Source organism: Notolepis coatsorum, assembly GCF_963971535.1.
Source record: "Notolepis coatsorum genome assembly, chromosome: 15".
In the NCBI taxonomy this organism is placed as follows: domain Eukaryota; kingdom Metazoa; phylum Chordata; class Actinopteri; order Aulopiformes; family Paralepididae; genus Notolepis; species Notolepis coatsorum.
In genome coordinates, this window is record NC_140179.1 from 76,956,207 (window position 1) to 76,981,390 (window position 25,184).

The 25,184-nt window shown below is 43.0% G+C and overlaps 1 protein-coding gene across 1 annotated transcript in view; it reads left to right on the top strand.

Annotated features, from left to right (window-relative positions):
• Window positions 1-25,184, top strand: part of mybpc1 (myosin binding protein C1) — a 112,458-nt gene that overhangs the window by 68,657 nt on the left and 18,617 nt on the right. The window contains exons 19-24 of the mRNA XM_084331159.1: window positions 941-1,077; window positions 6,666-6,825; window positions 7,127-7,231; window positions 7,885-8,073; window positions 21,193-21,327; window positions 23,869-24,036. Of these exons, the coding sequence (XP_084187285.1) occupies window positions 941-1,077; window positions 6,666-6,825; window positions 7,127-7,231; window positions 7,885-8,073; window positions 21,193-21,327; window positions 23,869-24,036 (894 nt within the window). The remainder of the gene's footprint in view (window positions 1-940; window positions 1,078-6,665; window positions 6,826-7,126; window positions 7,232-7,884; window positions 8,074-21,192; window positions 21,328-23,868; window positions 24,037-25,184) is intronic.

Sequence of the window (25,184 nt, forward strand, 5' to 3'; positions counted from 1 at the left end):
CGATCTGAATTCATATTTCATCAACCGAGTCTCCCGTTGGTACACCTACAGGAGCTCAGATTGGAAAAAAGCGCCCCCTATCATCTATCCCTGTGTAACTGCAGGTCAGTCGCTTAGACTGACCTGGGATCTGTAGATCTGTAGAGGTGGAGCCAACTGGCTCCTTGTGCTGGCGAGCAGTCTGCTCAAGAGGGATCTGATCGCGGGACGGAAATCAGTCTGGAATATATATTTACAGCAGCCAATAATCAATCAATAAACGTGATCAATATTTGGAATGGTGATCAGGAATTGAAATAATCTTTTTGGATAACATCTGATCTCAGGTAAGGAATCTATTTTACCAGTCTTAGGATAATCAGACCCGTTTTCGCGGAGATTTCAGTGTTTGTCCTATGTGTGATGTGGCTGTTTGGCTGTGATCGCTGATGAGGAAATAAGATAATCGATTTTTCAGATCGCCTCTATAGCGTGCATACGTACACATATACTATCGATAATCTAGCGTTTATTTGAAAACGATTCATAAATAGGCAGAAAAATTACAACGTTTTTGTGTATTCTAGAATATTCCAGTAAATGTCTTTTATCACGGAATCTTTATATTTTCCTTGAAAACGAGGGCTTTTCAAAATGCTATAAAACGAAAATGAACCGATAAAAAAACAATCCGTTTCGACAATGTTGACTGCAAACGAGTCATTGATAAGCGACGGGCAGATTAGACACATAGCCATAATTTAAAACATAGATTAGGCGTTTTTAACGCTAACATTGAAGTGGGTGGTGGCATTCAACGGAGTAAATCAACGTTAATCAAAGGCACTGAAAGTGTTAACAATTGTCTGTATTGAGCCGTACTGTATTGTACACATTCTGCAATCTGTTAATAAAGTTTTCAATCAATCAATCAATCAATCAATCAATCAATGTCCTCCAGACCCTCCCAGGGTGGACCTGGAGAGCCTGAACTTCCCGGACAACACGGTGACCATCGTGGCAGGAAACAAGCTGCGAGTGGAGGTGCCCATCAGTGGAGAGCCGGCCCCCAGAGTGGTGTGGATGAAGGGCGAGAGGGTGAGACGTTAGATATATTATTCTACTTTATCCCTTTCACTGCCACACTACAGAAGGTTAACCCTTTACTATCACACTACCGACGGTTACCGTCGGTAGTGTGATAGTAAAGGGTTAACCTTTACTAGTGTAGTGTGGCAGTGAAAGGGTTAACCTTCTGTGTAATGTCGCAGTGAAAGGGTTAACCGTTTGGTAGTGTGGCAGTGAAAGGGTTATTCTGCTGTGGACCGCCACCGTGGGCTACAACTGTTCAAATTGTGGTCGCTCACGGACATTCTAGTGGGGGTGTTTTTGCTGTGTGACATATACTACATTTGGAAAATGGCATATCATAGCAGAGTCAAAGAAGCAGGGCGATGTTTCCTTTTTTTTTTTTTTTTTTTTTTACTTGTCCTCTCGGACAAGTTATGTTTTTGTAGGTTTTTATTGATTTTTGCTACTGGGCAGTCCGGTAGAGAGAGAGAGAGAGAGAGAGAGAGGAGGAAATGGGAGATAGACCGGGGAAGACAATAGGCAAAGATCACCGGGTCCGGGAGTCGAACCCGGGTCGGCCGTGTTGCACCGTAGTGCTGTATGCTGATGTTTCCTAAATCAAGGCGGATGGGCGATGTTTCCTAAATCAAGGCGGATGGGCGATGTTTCCTAAATCAAGGCAGATGGGCGATGTTTCCTAAATCAAGGCGGATGGGCGATGTTTCCTAAATCAAGGCAGATGGGCGATGTTTCCTAAATCAAGGCTGATGGGCGATGTTTCCTAAATCAAGGCGGATGGGCATTGCTTCCTAAATCAAGGCTGATGGGCGATGTTTCCTAAATCAAGGCAGATGGGCGATGTTTCCTAAATCAAGGCGGATGGGCGATGTTTCCTAAATCAAGGTGGATGGGCGATGTTTCCTAAATCAAGGCTGATGGGCGATGTTTCCTAAATCAAGGCTGATGGGCGATGTTTCCTAAATCAAGGCTGATGGGCGATGTTTCCTAAATCAAGGCTGATGGGCGATGTTTCCTAAATCAAGGCGGATGGGCATTGCTTCCAAATCAAGGCGGATGGGCATTGCTTCCTAAATTAAGGCTGATGGGCGTTGCTTCCTAAATCAAGGCGGATGGGCGATGTTTCCTAAATCAAGGCTGATGGGCGTTGCTTCCTAAATCAAGGTGGATGGGCGATGTTTCCTAAATCAAGGCGGATGGGCGATGTTTCCTAAATCAAGGCGGATGGGCGATGTTTCCTAAATCAAGGCGGATGGGTGATGTTTCCTAAATCAAGGCGGATGGGTGATGTTTCCTAAATCAAGGCTGATGGGCGATGTTTCCTAAATCAAGGCTGATGGGCGATGTTTCCTAAATCAAGGCTGATGGGCGATGTTTCCTAAATCAAGGCGGATGGGCATTGCTTCCTAAATCAAGGCGGATGGGCATTGCTTCCTAAATTAAGGCTGATGGGCGTTGCTTCCTAAATCAAGGCGGATGGGCGATGTTTCCTAAATCAAGGCTGATGGGCGTTGCTTCCTAAATCAAGGTGGATGGGCGATGTTTCCTAAATCAAGGCGGATGGGCGATGTTTCCTAAATCAAGGCGGATGGGCGATGTTTCCTAAATCAAGGCGGATGGGTGATGTTTCCTAAATCAAGGCGGATGGGCGTTGCTTCCTAAATCAAGGCGGATGGGCGATGTTTCCTAAATCAAGGCTGATGGGCGATGTTTCCTAAATCAAGGCTGATGGGCATTGCTTCCTAAATCAAGGCGGATGGGCGTTGCTTCCTAAATCAAGGCGGATGGGCGTTGCTTCCTAAATCAAGGCGGATGGGCGTTGCTTCCTAAATCAAGGCGGATGGGCGTTGCTTCCTAAATCAAGGCGGATGGGCGTTGCTTCCTAAATCAAGGCGGATGGGCTTTGCTTCCTAAATCAAGGCGGATCGTTGCCTCTGACCTTCACAACCACCGGAGGCAGCAGGGAGCTATTGCAAAGCTAACTGGCTAAACAGCTACTGTTCGCTGCCTCTCAACACAGTGAAGCTGGACTGTAACCTTATTTTTATTTTTTTTATCCACTTTTTCTCCCATTTTCTATATTTTCTTCCATCCCAATTTCGTATCATCCAATTCAACCCTCCCCTGTCACGGACGCTGTTTCTTGCCTCCCACAAGCCGGCTGCAATGTGGACTAAGTCATACATAGCACAAGTCCCCTCCGGTACTTGAGGTAACAGCAGTCACATCTTTTCACCTGCGCAGCTCGATCTCTCAGCGGCGAGGAGTAACGCGTGGGAGGCTCACGCTGCCCCCGACACTTCCTGATTCTACTGCGCAGGCGCACCTGTAGGAGTCGCTGTCCACAACGCCCGCTCCCCACCCATCAGTTTCCCACCCCCTAATACGGCCAATGTGTATTAGTACGGACGACCAGCTAAACTGAAAGCAAATGTGGAGCGCTGGGCTCGAACTGACGAGCCCAGCGTCTCCAGCATTTCGTGGCGAGTGCCTTGCCCACTACGCCACGTAGCCGCCCCTGGACTGTAACCTTCTATAACTCTGCTGTTGCTTCACTTTCACATTGATGATGCCGACTGGCGTACGGGTCTGAGCAGTGTTCTGCTTGTTATATGATGTGGTAATCAGTTATATGATGTGGTAATCAGTTATATGATGTGGTAATCAGTTATATGATGTGGTCATCAGTTATATGATGTGGTCATCAGTTATATGATGTGGTAATCAGTTATATGATGTGGTAATCAGTTATATGATGTGGTAATCAGTTATATGATGTGATGTGGTAATCAGTTATATGATGTGGTAATCAGTTATATGATGTGGTAAACAGTTATATGATGTGGTAATCAGTTATATGATGTGGTCATCAGTTATATGATGTGGTCATCAGTTATATGACGTGGTCATCAGTTATATGATGTGGTCATCATCAGTTATATGATATGATGTGGTAATCAGTTATATGATGTGGTAATCAGTTATATGATGTGGTCATCAGTTATATGACGTGGTAATCAGTTATATGACGTGGTCATCAGTTATATGACGTGGTAATCAGTTATATGACGTGGTAATCAGTTATATGACGTGGTAATCAGTTATATGATGTGGTCATCAGTTATATGATGTGGTCATCAGTTATATGATGTGGTAATCAGTTATATGATGTGGTCATCAGTTATATGATGTGGTAATCAGTTATATGACGTGGTAATCAGTTATATGATGTGGTCATCATCAGTTATATGATGTGGTAATCAGTTATATGATGTGGTCATCAGTTATATGATGTGGTCATCATCAGTTATATGATGTGGTCATCAATTATATGATGTGGTCATCATCAGTTATATGATGTGGTCATCAGTTATATGATGTGGTCATCATCAGTTATATGATGTGGTAATCAGTTATATGATGTGGTAATCAGTTATATGATGTGGTCATCAGTTATATGATGTGGTCATCAGTTATATGATGTGGTAATCAGTTATATGATGTGGTCATCAGTTATATGATGTGGTCGTTATATGATGTGGTCATCAGTTATATGATGTGGTCATCAGTTGGGATTTTCACTTATTTTAAATGTTCCAGGTAGAGCTGCCGTGGTATTGATATTTTCCTTACCGCACGAATTTGCGAAATATTTCCTACCGCCGCGGTTATTACCGCATAAAAAAAAAAAGTTTGAATGCATTTTTTTTTTTTTTAGTAGTCTACTCTTATAGCCTGCCTCTAGTCTAATGGCGCTTTTCCACTGCATAGTACCTACTCGACTCGACCCGCTTTAGGCACCTGGTACTTCGTTCCTTTTCCACTGCAGCCAGGTACTACTCCGTTTGTCTCCGTGTGGGGGATGCAGGCGGGGCCGCTCGCTTGTGTACACTGAAAGCTCCGTGGGCATAGATGTCCGAGGGCTTGCAGCAAGCCAGAGTTTAACACAGTTTCAATCAATCAATCAATCAATCAATCAATAACAACATTAACCAGACTCTCGTTGCGTCTATTCTGCCAAAGCTAACGTTACCTCTCATTGTGTATTCTACCAAGCAAACCCGGGTTTAACGTTACCTCTCGTGTATATCGGCTGACGGTAGTATTAGGCTAATAATAACAACAACAAACTTAACACATCAGCGATCTTGTTGTGACACTAAACTCTCCGCTCGGTGGTAAATTGGGTTGATGTCGGTTTTGTTTCATCAATAAATAAGGCAGAATACACAGTGAATCCATTCTTTTTTGTTTATTGCTTGGTTCTGTCGCAAACAAATCCTGAATGAAATGCATCCTTAGCGAGGCAGTAAAGATGGCGGCGTTCTGTTTTCGTTCAGAGGCTACAAAGTGTGACGCGTCTCTCTTCTGACCAGTCAGTGGTCTGCAATGTTTCACATGTCTTTTCTGGTACCACTTCTACCCAATAGGGTCGCTTGGAACCGAGTAGGGTATATCTGCAGAGCCGCAAGCCGCAAGCCAACTTTATTATTATGATAAAAAAAACAGCGGTGACGCGGTATTCAGCCTAACTCTGCGGTGAGCGTGATGCAACAGCGATACCGCGGTAATGCGGTTATCGCGGCAGCTCTAGTTCCAGGTGTCATAAGATAAGACTCTTTCTTTTTATTTATAAATGTTCTTTTTATCTACTTTTTCTCCCCATTTTTCTATTTTTCTCCTATCCCAATTTCGTATTATCCAATTCTTCCCTCCCCTGTCTCGAACGTTGCTAGACTACGCCTCCCACTGGTCGGCTGCAGTGAGGATAGAAGCCTTGCATCACGTGTCCCCTCCAGTACACGAGGAGGCAGCTGTTGCATCTTTTCACCTGTACAGCGCGATAATAATAATAATAATAATGGATTGGATTTATATAGCGCTCTTCATGACACCCCAGTGACCCCAGAGCACTTATAGAGTCCATTATTCGTTCAAACACAGTCATACCGGTGGTGGTAAGCTACAATTGCAGCCAGAGCTGCCCTGAGGCAGACTCACGGAAGCGTGGCGAATAATCATCGCCTACGGCCCCTCCGACCACCACCAACATTCATTCACATGCATACACATTCATACAAGGCAAGTAGGTTAAGTGCCTTGCCCAAGGACACAACGGCAATGGGATGGACATGGGCTTGAGCGGGATTCGAACCACCAACCCCTCGATCATTGGACGACCCGCTCTACCCCTGAGCCAAAGCCGCCCCACGATCTCTCAGTGGCGAGGAGTAACGCGTGGGAGGCTCACGCTGCCCCCAATACTTCCTGATTCTGCTGTACAGGCGCACCAATCGACCTGTAGGAGTCGCTGTCCACAACGTCCGATCCCCACCCACCAGCTTTCCCACCACCTAGTACTGCCAATTGTGTTAGTATGAACGACCAGCCAAGCTGGTAGCAACGCCGAGAGCTGGGCTCGAACCCAGCATCTCCTGCGTTAGTGGCGAGCGCCTTGCCCACTGCGCCACTTAGCCGCTCTTTCTGATCATTTGAAACGAGGACCTTGTAGACTCAACCACTAAATGACATTCTCGTGCCACGAATCGTCTTTGCTTAGAGTCATGTCATTCGATATCATTTGCACTCTCTCTCAGGTCATTCTGGACTCTGGGCACCGTGTTCATGCTGAGACGTATTCCGACCACACCAGCCTCACCATCGACGTCACGGAGAGAGACGACACGGGGAACTACAGGATAGTCCTGCAGAACGAGGCAGGCGAAGCTACCGCCAGCGTGAAAGTCAAGGTCGTGGGTAAGAGACAAATCAAGAGGTCAGTTTGGTTTGTGTTCACACCTCTCCAAACGAAACGGACTATTGATTTAAAGGTACCATGGTTCACTTAAAACGGACCAAACAGGGTAGGTGTGAACGCGCCCTTTAGACTCCTACCAGCATGTGGTGCAATGCCATAAACATAGCTCACTGGCCACGGTTGTGTCACCTGTTATCTGATCACAATCACCTGCTGTACCATGATGTTGCAATGATGATGATGATGTAATGGAATGCTGTGGATTCTAGTATCAATAACATGGTGCTGTGTTCTCTGTAGACATACCAGATCCCCCAGAGTCCCCCTTGGTCCCAGCGGTGGGCGGGGATTGGTGTTCAATGACATGGGAGCCTCCAATCTACGACGGGGGCTCGCCAATATTAGGTAGGCATCACACAGGGCCGTGTCGTTCTTGACCTGGGGTGCGAGTCAGGAAGATGAATATAATGTACAAATTAGGGATGTTCGATATTATCCGATTAAATTAAAATGTAAAATGTTACATTAAAATGTAATATCGGAAATGATCGGTATCGGTTTTCAAATTTTTATAAATTTTTTAATTTTAATTTCTTTACATTTATTTAACCTTTCTTTACCCAGGCTAGCAAGTAAGAACAAATTCTTATTTTTATTTATTGTCAAAAGTATGCATAATGTTGTGTTAATTCCACAACAAGAGATATGTAATGTTAATTACCTGAAATTATTCCATTTTTTTGGGGGGGGGAAACCCAGCATATATCGGTATCGGTTGATATATGGGTATCGGAAATTAAGAGTTGGACAATATCGGTATATCGGTAAAAAAGCCAATATCGAACATCTTTAGTACAAATACATTATCATATTTATAGTCTTTGTTACGGATGTTTCTTTATTGTAAAAATAATGACTATTTTAACTCTATTGCCCCCACCAATTATTAAATCAAGTTCAATAGCCCAAAAGGAGGAGCGTAAAAATCAAAGAATCTTTGTCAAAGTATACCAATTCTGTCTAAAAGAACCTGACTTGTGAATGAACGTGTTTCCAAGGCTACTTCGTTGAGAGGAAGAAGAAGCAGAGTTCCAGGTGGATGAGGTTGAACTTTGACCTGATCAAGGAGACATCGTTCGACCCAAAAAAGATGATTGAGGGCGTGCCGTACGAAGTGCGAGTCTTTGCCATCAACGCCATCGGCGTGTCCAAACCCAGCGAGCCGTCCATACCCTTTATTCCCCTTGGTGAGTGCCCTTAATACCCCCCCCCCCACACACACACACACACACACACACACACACACACACACACACACACACACACACACACACACACACACACACACACACACACACACACACACACACACACACACACACACACACACACACACACAAACTTTGAACTGGGAACTGTCACTCCGTGTCCAGGGAATCACACCTTACGTAAGAAGACAGCATTAGATTAGATTGTACTTTATTATCATTATATTTCCATACAATGAGATTTGGGACTCAAACTTAAGGTGCGGTAATAAGTGATTTACATCTACATTTACATTTAGTCATTTAGCTGACACTTTTATCCAAAGCGACTTACAAATTCTGTACGACAAGTCATCAGGAAGGGCACAACTCTATCAGCTGAGTAACAATGTTCATCAAAGTGTTGAGTGCTACAGTGTAGGTTAGTTTATTAGGACAAGTGCATGACAGTAAGGTTAGTTAGGGTTAGAGCTTCTTTTATTTATTTTTTCAGATAATGATAGAAGAAGTGATAAAAGAGAAACATAAAATACTATACAGAAACATAAGATACTATACAAGAAACATAAAATACTATACAAAAAGCATAAGATACTATACAGAAACATAAAATACTATACAATAAAACAATGTTACAATACAATATACAAAATAACAACAATATACAAAATAACAATCACAGTGTCAGACGGTAGTGGGTGGGTATTGCACTGTGTATATTGCACTTGAGGGGTAGGATGTTGCACAGTGTTGGAGGAGGAGGAGGAGGAAGGGTGAATTATTGATGCATGTTAGATTTCAAGGTGGTGATGGCTCTGGGAAAGACACTGTCTCTGAAAGAAGAAACAGTTTATCCGGCGACCATTTCATAATATTGGGAGAGAAATGGGAGAGTAAGGGCCCAGGATACTGTTTGCGTGTATGATCTGACCTTGGTACCCGATCGCAGCTGTTGCCTCCCTCACTGTACTGTACTATCCCAAGCATTCTAACTGTGACCTCCACTGGACACGCTAGAGCTTTGGAACATATTAAATATGTCTTTATAATGGCTGCCAAAATCGTCTCTGGATTAGAGGTTTAGGAGACCAGGCCTATCAGAGGGTTCAATAGGAGTTAAATATGATTCAGAATGTAAGAATAGACAGTAAGAGCCTGTCCTAATGAGATCTGACGAGCAGATTGGGAGGCATACCAGCCGGCGACCGAGGCGCCCTATACTCACGCGGTCGTGGCTCACGCAGAAAAAAAAACGGCTTCACGTTATATATGTTAATGCTGCCATGGTTCGAAACCAGGTCAAGGTACAGTACAGGTTTCAGCCTATAGGAGTAGAAGTGGACCATGATTATAACAGGCACAATCATCTCCGATATCTTTCCGGTATCGCGCTCAGCCAGACAAGGTTGCCCTCTTAGTCCCGGTCTGTTCAATCTATCATTAGAGCCGTTAGCACAATATATAAGACAATCCCAATCCATAGAACCTATCGTAATCAAGGGCACACAACAAAAAATTTGTTTATATGCGGACGATGTAATATTGTTCATGAAAAACCCCAACACCACATTGCCTCATCTGCTCAAGTTGATTGAGGACTTTGGTGATTTATCGGGATTTAAGATAAATTGGCCGAAGTCGGCTTTCCTTCCACTTAACACCCCTGCAAAAAAAGATACAACCCTCCCAGGACAGATACCGATGGTAAAACATTTCAGATGCTTGGGAGTGGAAATATTCCCTACCATAAGACAAACGGTGAAGCACAACTACACAAAAATCCAAAACAAAATCAAAGACGACCTTGATAGATGGGCAAAACTTAAGAACACAGTACAAGCACGGATATCAATAGTTAAGATGGATGTACTACCTAAAATCAACTTCTTCTGTTCAATGCTACCGTTACCCCCTCCAGAGGGTTACTGGAAAAGATTACACTCCTCCACATACAAATTTATTTGGAATAACAAACCACCACGTATAAAAAGATCCACCGCACAGAGAAATAAAGCAGATGGTGGCATGGCATTTCCAGATTTTTTCCTATATTTTAAGGCGTACTCATTAAGTCCATTGACAACATGGTTTGACTCCCAAGCATTAGCATCTTGGAGGAAAATAGAAGAAAACATAGTAGCCCCACATAGACTGAAGGACATAGCACACACTAAACTACCAATCAAGCACTGTGAACGAAAATTTGGCCCCATAATTACTCATGCGATCCGGATATGGCGTGAATCACAAAAAAAAAATCCTATCCCACAAGAATGGCACAACCATACTCCCTTATTCAATAACAATGCTCTCTTAATCGGAAAACGACCTATAAGATTCCCTATATGGGAAAAGCAAGGCATACACTCATTAGGGGATATTTTTAACAAACAGGGTTTTTGTAGTGATAAAGAAATACGCAAAAAATTTAATCTCACCAAGTCCACATGGCTTTTTCACAAACAGTTAGAGCTATGTTTGAAGTCTCACGGTGTTCCATTAGACAGACCAATTGAACACCACAGATACCACAAATTCTTCTACTCAAGAGAGACATCGAGAGGTTTTGTTTCAGAATTTTATCATCAATTACTAACGTCCTCGTATGAAACCCTCCAACTTGACTCTGTCTGGAGGAGGGATATACCAGACCTGGAAAATGACTTTGATTGGCAAGGAGCCTGGGCAAATGTCCGACTTACATCAAGGAACCCGGATCATCAACAAATCAATCTTAACTATATTCACAGGACATACTTGACTCCTATAAGACTGTGCCGAATGGGGCTCAAACAAGATTCCAAATGCACCCAATGTACAAATGGGGACGAAGGGACATTTATGCACATGTATTGGGACTGCTCACCAGTTAAGGCATTCTGGAAAGATGTGACCCAACAAATATCAAAACTCGTATCTTGGAATATACCTGTACACCCCTCGGTATTGCTGTTGAATGATGTTTTTGAGTTTGCAGTGAATCCACAGCTAAAGAGATTGGTTTTATCGGGTATCACAGTAGCCAAAAAGCTGATCGCATCACGCTGGTTTCAACCGGAAAAAATGTGCCGTAAAGTTTGGTTTCTTACATATCTCGATGTAATTTACCATGAAATATCTACAGCAAGAATTCTGGGTCTCAATGAATCCAAAATGTCAATGTGGTTAGAAGTGGTGGAGAGAATAAAAGCTAGCTTATAATGGTAGTGTCTGGTTAGGTGCGAGGGATAGTGGAGGTACTTCTCAAGGTGGGGTCCGGGAGGGGGGGTTTCGAGCTGAGCATACGTATGTAGGTTTTTTTTTTTAGATAACAGGTATTATGGGTATATCTTATATAAAACAACTAACCAAAATGTGATCTCATTGGATGTGCCCTGACAATTAATGCTTGTATATCTTATCGTGTGTTGTCATGTTTGTTTATATGTTTGTTTTAAAAAAGAATAAAAAAATAAAATACAAAAAAAAAGGAGTAGAAGTGGACATCCTTGCTGTATCAATCAATCAATCAATCAATCTATATTTAAATGTATACAACACATCATTCGGTATATTATTGTTTATTGTTTATTTGGATCCCCATTAGCTTCCGCCTATGTTGTTGCTATAGTCTTCCTGGAGTCCATGGAAACAAATACACACAAACAACATAGAACAAAACTAAAACTAAAACATTGAAGCTACCTATGATTGTATAATCAGAAATAAAAGAAACAAAAAACTGGGGCGGTTAGGTGGCGTAGCGGAGATTGCGTTCGTCACCAACCCCGGAGCTGTGAGCTGGATTCGCCTGTTCGAATCCAGCTCACAGCTCCAGCTCACAGCTCCGGGGTTGTCACCAGCTTGGCTGGCCGTTCACACTAATACAATTGGCTGTATTAGAGGGTGGGAGAAGCTGGCGGGGTGGGTCCGGGTCGTTGTAAACAGCGACTCCTACAGTTCGGTCGGGGCGCCTGCTAAGCGCGGATAGGACCTGAGTGGGATAGTGTGATCCTTCCACACGCTACGCCCTCTCGGGGAGGATCCGCGCTGCCAGGTGAAAAGAAGCGGTTGATTGGCTGGACGTGTGTCGGAGGAAGCACGTGATAGCCTCCACTCTCTCAGATGATCTGACTGTGGGGGGTAAGTGCGCAGGGACCAGGAAGGGGATTGGGAATTGGCATACGACTAACATTGGGATGGGAGAAAATCGGAGGAAAATGGAGGGGGAAAAATTAAAAAAAAAAAAAAAAAAACTAAATGTGGACCAAAGGAAGAACATAAAATTCAACAAAAAAGTGAAAGTCAAACAGTGAAAGTTAATAAAGACATTTAAATAAATTAAATTAAAACAAGAAGCTAATCAACACGTAGATTGGTAAAGAAATTAAATATATAGAATGACTAAAAACAAGGTAGAGAAGACAAGACCGGCCCAACAAAATGATCACCAGATTGGAGTAACATTAACTCATTCAGCGCCAGACCCGAGTAAAGTCGGGTTATCTCGCCAGCGGTTGAGCGCCATACCCGAGTATAGTTGGGTTTTCATCGTTTTTTCTTTTATTAGATTTTTTTATTCTATGCAATGTCATGGACCTCGGTGTTACCATAGGAAATCATTCTGAGATCCCTAGAGTGCAATACCATCCACCCTTTGAAACCTTATTTCACACTGTGTGTTACATTGTATATGGTCCGGTACTTTGATCCAACAATGATTTCGCATCGATCGCAACGATCATATGTAACATACTCCAAAACGTATGCTATTGCTGACGATCAAAGCATCAAAAAATGACCCCCCCCCCCTTTCATGCATTCATGATGAAACATAATACCTATTATATACCTTTGATTTGGATAGTAGCGTGTCCAGCCGAGCAACTCGAAACACTTTTAGCAAAATTCACATATCGCTCCATACAGGGCCGGACTGGGGAAATAATTCATACCGGGAGATATAGCACGAAATATAGCCCCAATCAGGCCACTTTTTAAGCGGGGGGTCTGGGGGTCCCCCACCCGGAAGATTTTAGTTACAAAGACTTAATTTCCTGCATTCTGGTGAATTTTAGTGCATGTGAATCACAAACTAATGAGCCAACAATTGCTTAGTACAATGTACTGTTATGAACCTCAAATAAAACTGTTGTGGCACTAGCAATGGTACTCTCTCCACCTTCAAAAAGAAAAAAGCAAGAGCACAACATATTTTTCTATTTACTATTATAATACAGTTAACCACTCTCTCCACCTATTCAAACAAGTCAAGAGCACAATACCATATTCACTTTACTGGGCCCTGTTCCCCGTACCTGGTTCAACTAAGTCGATCAAGATGTCATTATCCAGATTCAGTTAACCCGATGTTTGAAGCCGGGATTTTCCTGTTCCTCGAAGGTGGATTCAGTCTCGTTAACTCGATCCAGACTTGAGACCCAGGATAAGTGTGCGCGGCCGCTCCAGTTGAAAAGCCAGCACGTATCGATAGCAGAGATCCTGATTCTCTAGCGGCATTGATTGATTCATTGATTTAAAACTTTATTAACATATTGCAGTACGGCTCAATCGCCTCGCCGACAAGTTAAATGCGTTATCTATAGGCTAATTTTAAGTCCCTCATTACCTCAATCAATCAGATTATATTTCTTTAAACTTGCCTGCTGGATTGAATAATCAAATGAGATCTTGCTAGCGAAAATAATTAGTTAAACTGTTATACAGAATAACGATACGGCGGGCGGTTAGGTGGTCGAGCGGAGATTGCGTTCGTCACCAGCCCCGGAGCTGTGAGCTTGGTTCGCCTGTTCGAATCCAGCTCACAGCTCCGGGGTTGTCACCAGCTTGGCTGGCCGTCTGCACTGATACAATTGGCTGTATCAGAGGGTGGGAGAAGCTGGCGGGGTGGGTCCGGGTCGTTGTAAACAGCGACTCCTACAGTTCGGTCGGGGCGCCTGCTAAGCGCAGATTGGACGTGAGGGGGATAGTGTGGTCCTCCCACACGCTACACCCTCTCAACGAGAATCCGCGCTGCCAGGTGAAAAGAAGCGGTGATTGGCTGGACGTGTGTCGGAGGAAGCACGTGGTAGCCTCCACTCTCCCAAATGATCTGACTGTGGGGGGTAAAGCGCAGCGACCAGGAAGGGACTGGGAATTGGCATACGACTAACATTGGGATGGGAGAAAATCGGAGGAAAATGGAGGGGGAAAAAGACCAAAAAAAATAAAAAATAACGATACGGCTCTCTTACCCATTGATTGATGTAAGGTCGATCTTTTACTTATCTCCACTGTGGTGTAACGGGTTCTTCTTTTGACTTTCACGCAGACGACCGGGGTTCGAAACCTAGTCTTTCCCTTCTTTTTGCGATGTAGGAATAATTCAATTTGGTGCACGTTGAGAGCTATATAAAGAATGACATCCTCAATGCATGTAGATTTATAATATTTTAACTTAAAACTAGGCTACTTTGGCGTATAATCATTAATATTATATTCCAAAAAATTATATTGGAAACACGGGGTTTCGAACACCGGTCGCCGGGTTGCCAGGATTGAGCACTACCGCTGCGCCACTGTGCCAGATGGGATAAATTCATTGTTTATACATTAATGAACGAGAGACCCGTGTTTAGAATATTCTTTATTTTGAATGAAGTTTTATCTCTTTATGCTCATTCATTAATGTGACGTCAACGGCTCATTCAATTTCTCAAATCCGTCAAACAGCGCATCTCATCAGACATCTTAATCCCAGTTACAATTAAAATAACCACATAATGTGTACATCGCACCGAGCGAGCGCCACGGTATATAACGTGCATTATTTAGGACAAAGTGAATTTAGTATCAGCATTTTGGGTCTATTTTACATTTCAAAAGACCCCTCTGGAAGAATGGAGCACAAAAACGTAATTCAGAATGGTATAACGCAGATCCTAGACTGTGGGAATAATTTCAGGAAACGCGCTGTCACTTCTTTGCGGGGGCGTGGCGATGGTTCATCCGGCTAACTTGAACTTAAACCCTGCTTTCGACCAGGCTCAAACTTTTGGATCTGTTGTCATGGTGATTTGGACAATCCAGGTTCGGGGAACCGGAAAGTCCGGCTTAAGTCAGACTTCACCGAAAGTTATCCGGCTAACTCAGTTATCCAGGTACGGGGAACGGGGCCCTGATGCACTACCCATCAACAGTTAAAATAGCCCTTTACACAAACATTAAATAACAGACCTTTCATTACAATACTATAATAACAGTAGCCACTGCCAGAATAGTGACACATGTATCACGTGTGGTGAGCACACGCATGCATGCACAACTAAGATAGAAGATTGCGTTGTCTCAATCATTTTAACTATAAAATTAGCTCAAAGTATGAGCTCACTGACTGAAATTTCCAACAAAAAGCATCAATAATAAATAATATTGATCACATTAACTAGACTAGATGTTTTTGAGGAAATTAGAAAGGGAACAACAACTTAACCCTTGTGTCTGATCAGATTCTTATTTGTTTGATAACTTTGCAGTGATTATGTTTGTAGCCAATGTGGCAAAGGTGTGTAATCTTTGAATTATCTTGGAATTATTTTGACTCTCTCTTTCATAAATTGTTTATTCAACTTCAGCCCCAATCATAACCACCACATATTGTTTTTTGTAATGTCAGATTTAACAACTCCTTTTGGGAGTGTGCCATCTGCCATTCCATTCGCCGCCTCCATGAAACAATTTATTCTTTTTCACATGTTGAACGATGGATAGTTAATGTCAAATGGGCCATAGTATTGTCTCCATAGCTATAATATAGAATATAGATATAGCCCTGCAAACACCGCAAGGCACAGTGAAAATCCCTATCCTTTACAGCGGTGGCACACTGAGTACAAAGATGGCTTACACGGCTGGCCGTGAATTAATTAAGTTTAAGTTTATGTATTTTTTTTTCAAAATTTCATACAAGAAGCAGCCCAAAGTGCTATACAAAAAAAACATATCTAGAAACAGTAATTAGGAGATACAGAATAAAAAGATACATGACATGGCAAAATTCAATGCACAGAAAAACGTATCAAAGACTAAAATAGAATAGGGGGGAAAAAGAAGAGGTGCTAGGGTTGGGTTGAGTAACGTGTGTATTTAAAAACTAGATTGAACAGATTTTGGAATCCTTTCAAAAAAAATTACATATGTTTAGACGGCAGTATACTGTTCCCCGCTTTAGGGCGTAAAAGGAGAAGGAGGGTTCACCCGTCTGTCTGGTCTTTGGTACAGTCAGGCGGCTGGCCCCAGAGGTTCCTGGTTCGATTCCCGCTCCTCCCGGGCAGCGTGTCGAAGTGTCCTTGAGCAAGACACTTAACCCACTAACTGCTCCCCTGATGAGCAGGTTGGCACCTTGCATGGTCGCCTCCGCTGTCGGTGTGTGAATGTGTGAGTGAATGGGTAAAATGTGAGGAACAAATTGTAAAGTGATTTGGATAGAATCTGCTATAAAAATGCAGCCATTTACCATTTTGGTAAGATGTAAGGAGGGTGCTAAGCCAAAGAGTGAATTTTTAAATAAATTCTGAAGGAAACAGAGAGACAATGTTATTTGAATAGTACATAGGAGTAATATGTTCATACATTTCTGGTCCCAGTCAGAATCCGCGACCAGTGGCGTTCTGTCTGTAACCTGGTAATAGCCGTTTGAGGACAGCCTGTATAAAGAATTGCAGTAGTCCAAGTGGCTTGACACAAACATGTGAAGCAGCTTCTCAGCATCATGAAGACACATTAGACCTCATACGAGGAGCTAGTCAAGATGAGAAGCACGTTCAGTCACAGACTCATACCCCCCAGACACTCAACTAACCGCCTTGACCAGTCCTTCATACCAGCGGCCATCAGGCTCCACAACAGTGGGCAGGGACTGCTGCCAGACATCCAACTACTAGGAACCTAGTAGCTGACTCCCACCTAAAAGGACAATATACTACCTTATTATGCATACCGCACCTTATGTGAATACTGTATACTTCATCAGATCATATATTTAGCATTTAGCATTTTAGCATTTTAGATTATATATTAGATTAGATTTAGATTATTGGATTATTATATTATATATTGCATATATTTAGCATTTAGCATTTTAGAATTTAGTTTTTTTAGATTATATATTAAATTAGATTTAGATTATTGGATTATTAGATTATATATTGTAACTATTTATTGTAGGGCACGTATAACTGAGAGGGCATACAGTACATACCCTCATCTCGCACCTTGTTGCCCAAAATATGCACATGTCCAGAGTTAATTATATTGATTTGTTATATTGTTTACACTGCTTTTTTACTCCCTTTACCTCCCCTCCCCCTCCCCCATGCTGCTAGGATGCCTGAATTTCTCAATAAAGGAATATCTTATCTTATTGTAGCAGGGTGGATTATCCCTGCTTCGTGGGAACGGGTGTGCACAGCCACTGGGTAGCGAGACACAGTAGAGCTCCGTCTGACTGCACCTTCGTCTTTGGGCCTGGAGCGTCAACTGGAGGCCGGCAGTGGGAGTGGATGGGGCCCGGGATTTGCCAACCTGGTCTGGTACTCTGGTCTTCCTCGCCTTTCCGGGGCGGTCAGCAGTACTCCCCAACTCGCTCTCACTTCCCCCAATACCTCCTTTAACCCTCCCACACCTAGTGACTGAATTGTAAATAAATAACTTAGTTCCTCCCGCAAGCAGTACCCTCCCTCGGTGACATTAGAAACCTTAATAGAAGCCCTGGAGTTTTTTAGATCATATTTGTCAGAGAGAAGTTTTTGTGTTAGCCTGGGCGACGCTGTATCCTCCACAGCACCTCTCCCCTGCAGGGTTCCCCAAGGCTCAATTCTCGGGCCAATTTTATTTGTGTTGTACCTGCTCCCCTTAGGGCCTATACTACGAAAGCATGGCGTCTCCTTTCACTGCTACGCAGATGACAGCCAGATTTACATGCCATTAAAAAGAAACACTAGCAACCCGGTAAAACCACTATTAGCATGCCTTGACGATGTTAAGGCATGGCTGGCATCAAACTGTCTTTGTCTCAATGACAGTAAAACAGAGGTCATGGTGTTTGGTCCCAGCAATGGTCATGTGCCTCCTCCTCCTGGTGACTTGGGCCCTCTTGGGCTTTTTGTGAAGCAAACAGTCACCAACCTAGGGGTAAAATTCGATTGTGACCTAAAGCTGGACAAGCAGATCAATACTGTGGTGGGAAGGAGCTTTTTCCAATTTAGGAGGCTGTACAAGGTCAAACCTTTTTTATCCCGTTCCGTTTTTGAAACGGTTATCCATGCTTTTATGACCTCTCGCCTTGATTACTGTAATGCCCTGTACGTGGGCGTCAGTCAGGCCTCCCTCTCTCGTTTGCAGTTGGTTCCACTCTTGAGATCAGATGATTTGTGTTTGATTTGGGAAGATAAAGTTGACTCTCCTTAGTATTCTTTGTTACATGTTCATATTTCTGGCTAGTATATTTAAGCTGAGCCAAAAATAATTTGGGTTTTCCTGAGGAAATGGATTTCTTAATAAACAGCAAAATACCAAGGGGAAGCCAAAACAGTTTGGAAAGCATTTTGTCAGCATTAGTGTCATATTATAGATCATTGCAAAGCTAATCTGGCAGCTCTGTTTTTTTTTTTATTATCTTTTTCCCCCTCCTTTTTCCGATTTTTCTCCCATCCCACTGTTAGTCGTTATGCCAATTCCCAACCCCCTTCCTGGTTGTTGCGCACCCCCCCCCTACTGTTGGTCCGAGAGGCCGGAGACTGTCACATGCTTTCCTCCGACGCATGTGCAGCCAGCCGGCAGCCAGCCTGGCAGCGCAGATTCTCACCGGGAGAGTGTAACGTGTGGAAGGTCACACTACCTTTCTCCAGATCCTACCCTGGCTGTGCAGGCGCCCCGACCGAACTGTAGGGGTCGCTGTCCACAACGCCCAGGACCCACCCACGGCTTCCCTCCCCCTAACTCAGCCAAACGAGTTAGTATAGTGATCAGCCCGAGCCAAGGCAATGCTGACTCTCCGGGAGTCGAGACCGCAGCCTCTTGCATTGGTGACGAGCACAATCTCCGCTACGCCACCTGACCGCCCTGGCAGCTCTGTTTTGAACCAGCTATAGCTTTTGTATATCTTTCTTATAGGCTATAGTAGTGCATAAACACTATTGTTACAACGCAATGTGCTTTACAAAAAAACGGTAAAGCAGGATGTTAAAAACGTATGAATGCCCTGCAGCAAGAAGATTTTTGGTACATTAATAAAATAAAATAAAATTTTTTTTATTTGTAAGGCCCGACAACACACAACACCATGGGCCAGACACGTCTTCTTTAAACAAGTCAAGAAGAAACATCACAATAAATCAAGAACAAAAACACCAGAAAATCCTAAATAAAATGTAAAATTAATTAATAAAATTAATGCAACACCCCCAGACATACCCCACGCGAAGGTAAGGAAAAACTCAGAAAAAACCTAGCAATAGAGGGCGGCTAAGTGGCGCAGTGGGCAAGGCGCTCGCCACTAACGCAGGATATGCTGGATTCGAGCCCAGCTCTCGGCTGTTAGGATTAGACATGACGGTGGTGGACAGAGTAAAACCCAAGCGCAGACCAGCAGAGGATAGACAGGAGGCAGGTGTTGAATCTTGAAATATGAGCACTGCTCCTTTAATGTAGGTACGAGTGGCTCAAAAACAAAGAGAGAGGGCAAGTCTCCAAACATGCTAAATGCCCTACAAATCATAAACACAATAAATAATAATATCCTCTGTGACAAGGAGCGATAAAGACTTCCACAAAACAAGTTATGCTACTTACAAAAGTGTTCAGCGAACAGCTGACAAACACACGAGCAAAACACGACTGGAACCAGGGAACACAGAGTAACACATAACATTACCAAGTAGAAATATAAATACACACAAACACAACACTGACCAGATCACAAAACCAACACAGATAGGGAAGACATTTAGACCAGGGTGTGTAACATCACAGATAAGACAGACATCAAATGTACAGACAACAGATTGATAAGGACCACATGAAACACATTAATAAATAAACACAAGAGCTGCGCCACCTCAATTAGTCCACCGGCTGGCGCAGCAACCTGGGGGGCGTTACACTCTGCGGGTCGTTCATACTAATACAATTGGCAGTATTAGGGGGTGGGGAAGCCGGTGGGTGGGGATCGGACGTTGTGGACAGCGACTCCTACAGGTCGGTTGGTGCGCCTGTACAGCAGAATCAGGAAGCAACGGGGGCAGCGTGAGCCTCCCACGCGTTACTCCTCGCCGCTGAGAGATCGCGCTGTACAAGTGATTAAAGATGCGACAGCTGCCTCCTCGTGTACCGGAGGGGACACGTGATGCAAGGCTTGGTCCACATTGCAGCCGACCAGTGGGAGGCAGGGTCTAACAACGTTCGAGACAGGGGAGGGTAGAATTGGACAATAAGAAATTGGGATGGGAGAAAAATAGAAAATGGGGAGAAAAAGTAGATACAAATAAAATAAAATAAAATAACAATAGGAAAAAAGCACCACAGGCAATGTGGAGGGGAGAAACCTTAGAAGGGCCGTTCAAGGGGGGATCTCCCTTCTTAGATGTCGGTGATAGTAGTGTTGCTATAAAACAGGCGAAACAGTTGATAAGCATGTACATATACGTATAATAGCAACTGGGGTATATAAGAACATTTTGAAAGATTGAAAATAGAGCTGATGACGGATCCATTTGAGGTATGGGGGCGGCGTAGAGAGGGTCGCATCCTCCCGGCCATCATCATGGGACGTCCACCACTCCGGTCATCACCACGAGACATCCACTCACAGGGAGACGGGGACAGGCGTTAGACAGTTTGCGTGTTTGTGATGGGCGGACATAGCAATAGATACATGTAGTAAGCATATATGTGAATAGAATAGATACATGTAGTAAGCATACAGTATATGTGAATAGAATAGATACATGTAGTAAGCATATTATGTGAATAGAATAGAAGTACTTAACCCAGCAATGAACTCAACGTCTAAACCACTGCTACATCACGAACCCTTGTGACCTCTCGTGACCTCTCCGTCAGCTGTGACCAGTGAGCCCACCATGCTGGTAGCAGATGACGTCACAGACACCACGGTGACCCTGAAGTGGCGTCCGCCAGATACCATAGGAGCCGCCGGCCTGGACGGATACCTGGTGGAGTACTGCCTGGAGGGAAGTAAGACACCCGCGATTCACATGTTGTTTCTAATGATGTATTTATTGGTGTATGAGCTCAAATAAGGTAAGGTAATGTAATGTAAGGTACAATAAGACAAGATAAGATAAGATAGGGTAAGGCAAGGTAAGGTAAGGAAAGATAAGATAAGATAAGGTAATGTACGGTAAGGTAAGGTAAGGTAAAGTCAGATAAGATAAGATAAGGTAAGGTAATATAATGTAATGTACAATACGATAAGATAAGGTAAGGTAAAGTAAGGTATGGTAATGTAAGGTACAATAAGATAAGATAAAGTAAGGTAAGGTAAGGCAAGGTCAGATAAGGTAAGGTAAGGTAAGGTAAGGTAAGGTAAGGTAAGGTAAGGTAAGGTAAGGTAAGGTAAGGTAAGGTAAGATAAGATAAGATAAGATATTTATTTGACCAGAGGGTAAATCGCTGTTGACAGATACTGCATGGAAGTTAGTAAGTAATCGCCCCCAAAAGTGGCCATTTTAGTTTTCGTTTTTGAGGACTGTATACTTTCTTTGCAAACCAAAATACTATATTTTATCCTTATAGCACATGCATGAGCCTGGACTCTTTTGAAAGATGACATTCTGAAGTTTCTGATACAATAAAGAAAGTTCACTTTTAGTGCTAATGAAATAGAATAACATAGGTCTGAACTTGAGTTGTACTCACGTTTTTAACTTGAGTTAAACTTGTTACTCACGTTTTTCTGTAGCAGTTAGTAGTCCAGAAGTAGTATTTCCAAAAAAGATGGTATGGCTGAAAAAACAACCTGGGTCCATAGCCTCAAGTCTTGTGTAGTACAAAAATCCGTTCAGAAATGGGTGATTAGAAGCGGTTTTGGTAAATGGTGAGAGAGCTCAGAAAAATGTTTCTCATATACTTCAATGCATTCGACAGAGAATTCTCTTCCTGTTTTGGCTGGTGACTTTTCACCGAGTTCCCTGATTCACTCATTCCCACGTGGGGTACCATTGGAAAGCCCTACTCATTGTTTAGAACCCTGTCCAATCATTTTCGAGATCGCCAAATGATTGACGGAGGTAGAGGCTTGAGAGTCGGGAGTGGTATTTGAATTTTTTTTAAGTCTGCCGTCTACTTCGGCGCACGCCTCACATATCGGCATGTAACTCGGATTTTGTCGCCTGAAAGGGCTATCGACAGGCAACAAATAGGGCTTTAATTCAATATATATATTGTTGCTGATCTGTGGCCCAACGGTTCAGTGCCAGAAACGAAGATTCTTGTTTCTGGGTCGTTATTTCTTTTATTCGCTATTTCCATTCATAATCCATCGAGGCAGCTTGTGCAGGCTGTCCTGAATGGGTCTGAGATCGCAAAAGTCCAATACCGCCACCTAACGCCTTGCGGCCGGTATTGCACATCCTTGGAATCTCTCTGGCTCCGCCTGTACGTCGATCTAAAAAGTCCGGTCCGGGTTTTCCTATTCGGGGAGGAGTAACGTTTATAACACATGGATTGGGGAGAATCAAGTACCTCCGATTCATGTTCTTTGGTGGATCATGTTGGCAACACGATCAACATCAATACTTGGAATGGCGATCAGATAATTGGAATATTCTTTTTGCAGTACATCCTAGTCAAGGTAAGTGCTATATGGTATTAATCTTGTGTTGATCCGAGCATGCCTTCATTGTGATCCGAAAGTGTTATTGTAACGTTACTCCACAACGTATGCCGTTGGTGACGATCGAAGCATAGAAACCCCCCCCCCACCCTTTCTTGCATGCATGATGAAACATAATACAGATAATTTACCGTTGATTTCAGATTGATTGTTGATCCAAGCGAGGAATGGCACGGTTTCTAGTCACATGCACTAAACGCTGCTTAGCGGCGTTTCCTGGGATTACACAGAATTACTCTAAAACTATACTCATTCACCACGGTATAAAACGGGAATGTATGGATGAAAAAAGTATCTGTTTTTTGCATCTTGACCGGAAGAAACTCAATGACAATCGACTATATTATTAGATCCATAGCTATAATATTGAATATAGTTTTAGCACTGCAAACACCGGCATGTATCCCCATTCATTAAAGCGCTGGCACACACAGCCCACAGCGACCTCTCGTGAACGGCACTGGATGTGTTAATACGATAAGATAAGATACAATAAGATATTTATTATATCTGAGGGGAAATTATATCGTTGTTGACAGCACCACATGGCAATGAATATGAACATATAGAAAGAAAGTTAATAAGAACACAAAAAAACATTAAACATTAAAGTAGAAATTTTTATAAAATGCCACTCTATTAACATTCTGTTTATTAAATCATACAACGTAAGTCTTTGTTTATACTGGTTAATTTTATTGCCTATATTTATGTCTTTCTTCTATTACCCTGCCCATGCCTGTACGTCTCCTCCCCCCTCGCCCATTCTGCTATGACTTTTCCCCAAGGGGCTCAATGAAGGAACATCTTATCTGATCTTACACATCTTACACGTGCACACAATTGAACCACGTTCTCCATTACATTGTTTCTCCATAAAGGTGATGACTGGATATCAGCCAATACGGAGCTGACGGAGAAGACCAAGTTCACCATCACGGACCTGCCCCCGGAGGCCAAGATCATGGTCCGGGTCAAGGCCATCAACGCTGCCGGGCCCAGCTCCCCGCGGACCTTACAGCACTCCATCATGGTCAAAGAGGTTATCGGTGAGCTCCGCAACACAACTCCACACTGCTCTTGTGTAGCTTAGTGCATCACAGTGTATATTTGACTCTGTCAGCACACATGAACACACACCACACACCCTCACTTTAGGCGTGTCCCCGACTGAGGGTTTGTATAGTCGACTTTGATTGGCCGAAATGTACCGATGGTAAATAATAATAATAATAATAATAAATTGGTCCACTGATGGATACATCTTGATATGTCTAGTGTGTGAAATAAATCTTCTTTCAGTGCCTCTGTGCCCGTTTTCTTAGGCAGTTAGCCTCGATGGTATGTGCGCCATTAGCGTTAGCCACGCTTCTAGCCCTCTAGCTTTTTTTGCATTAGACTACGGCTCCTTTCGATCGATTAGTCGACTATTCGACTAGTCGAGGTCAGCCCTAGCTCACTTTCTCACACACCCCACACAAATATACTACAGAAAGGTCACTTTAAAAACAGAACTGTATATTTGTATATTATTGTATATATTACTCATTGCCTTATTTCTTAAGCTTGGCATTGTATTTTATTCGTATTACTTTTTATCATGTCTATTCTATTTTATTATCTATTCTATTTCATTATTCTATTTTATTATTTGTATTTTTTTTTTTGCACAATCAAGGCGGGCATGGCCACCTACATTTCACTGCATGTCTCGTGTATGTATGTGATCAATAAAACTCTTGAATCTTGAATCTTGGAAGTTCGACCCAATTGCACGCCAAACTGGTGGTGTTAAATGTGCTCAAGAGTCAAATATACAGGGTGGTTTCAGTATAACAGCATCTGCAACATATGACTGCACCTACAGTAGGATACATTCTGTTCACGAGTGTTTAGAGGCGGTGTGTGTGTGTGTGTGTGTTTTAGAGATGTTTTAACCCCTTCACTGCCACACTACCAAAGGGTTAACCCTTTCACCACGACAATACAGAATGTTAACCCTTTCACTGCCGCATGACAACCACACTACACAAGGTTAACCGGTTGACCGTCTGTAGTGTGGTAGTGAAAGGTTAACCTTCTGTAGTGTGGTAGTAAAAGGTTAACCTTCTGTAGTGTGGTAGTGAAAGGGTTAAAAGACACCGTATTAATTAAGGAGCTAACTAAATTTAAAAAAGTATATATATATATATATATA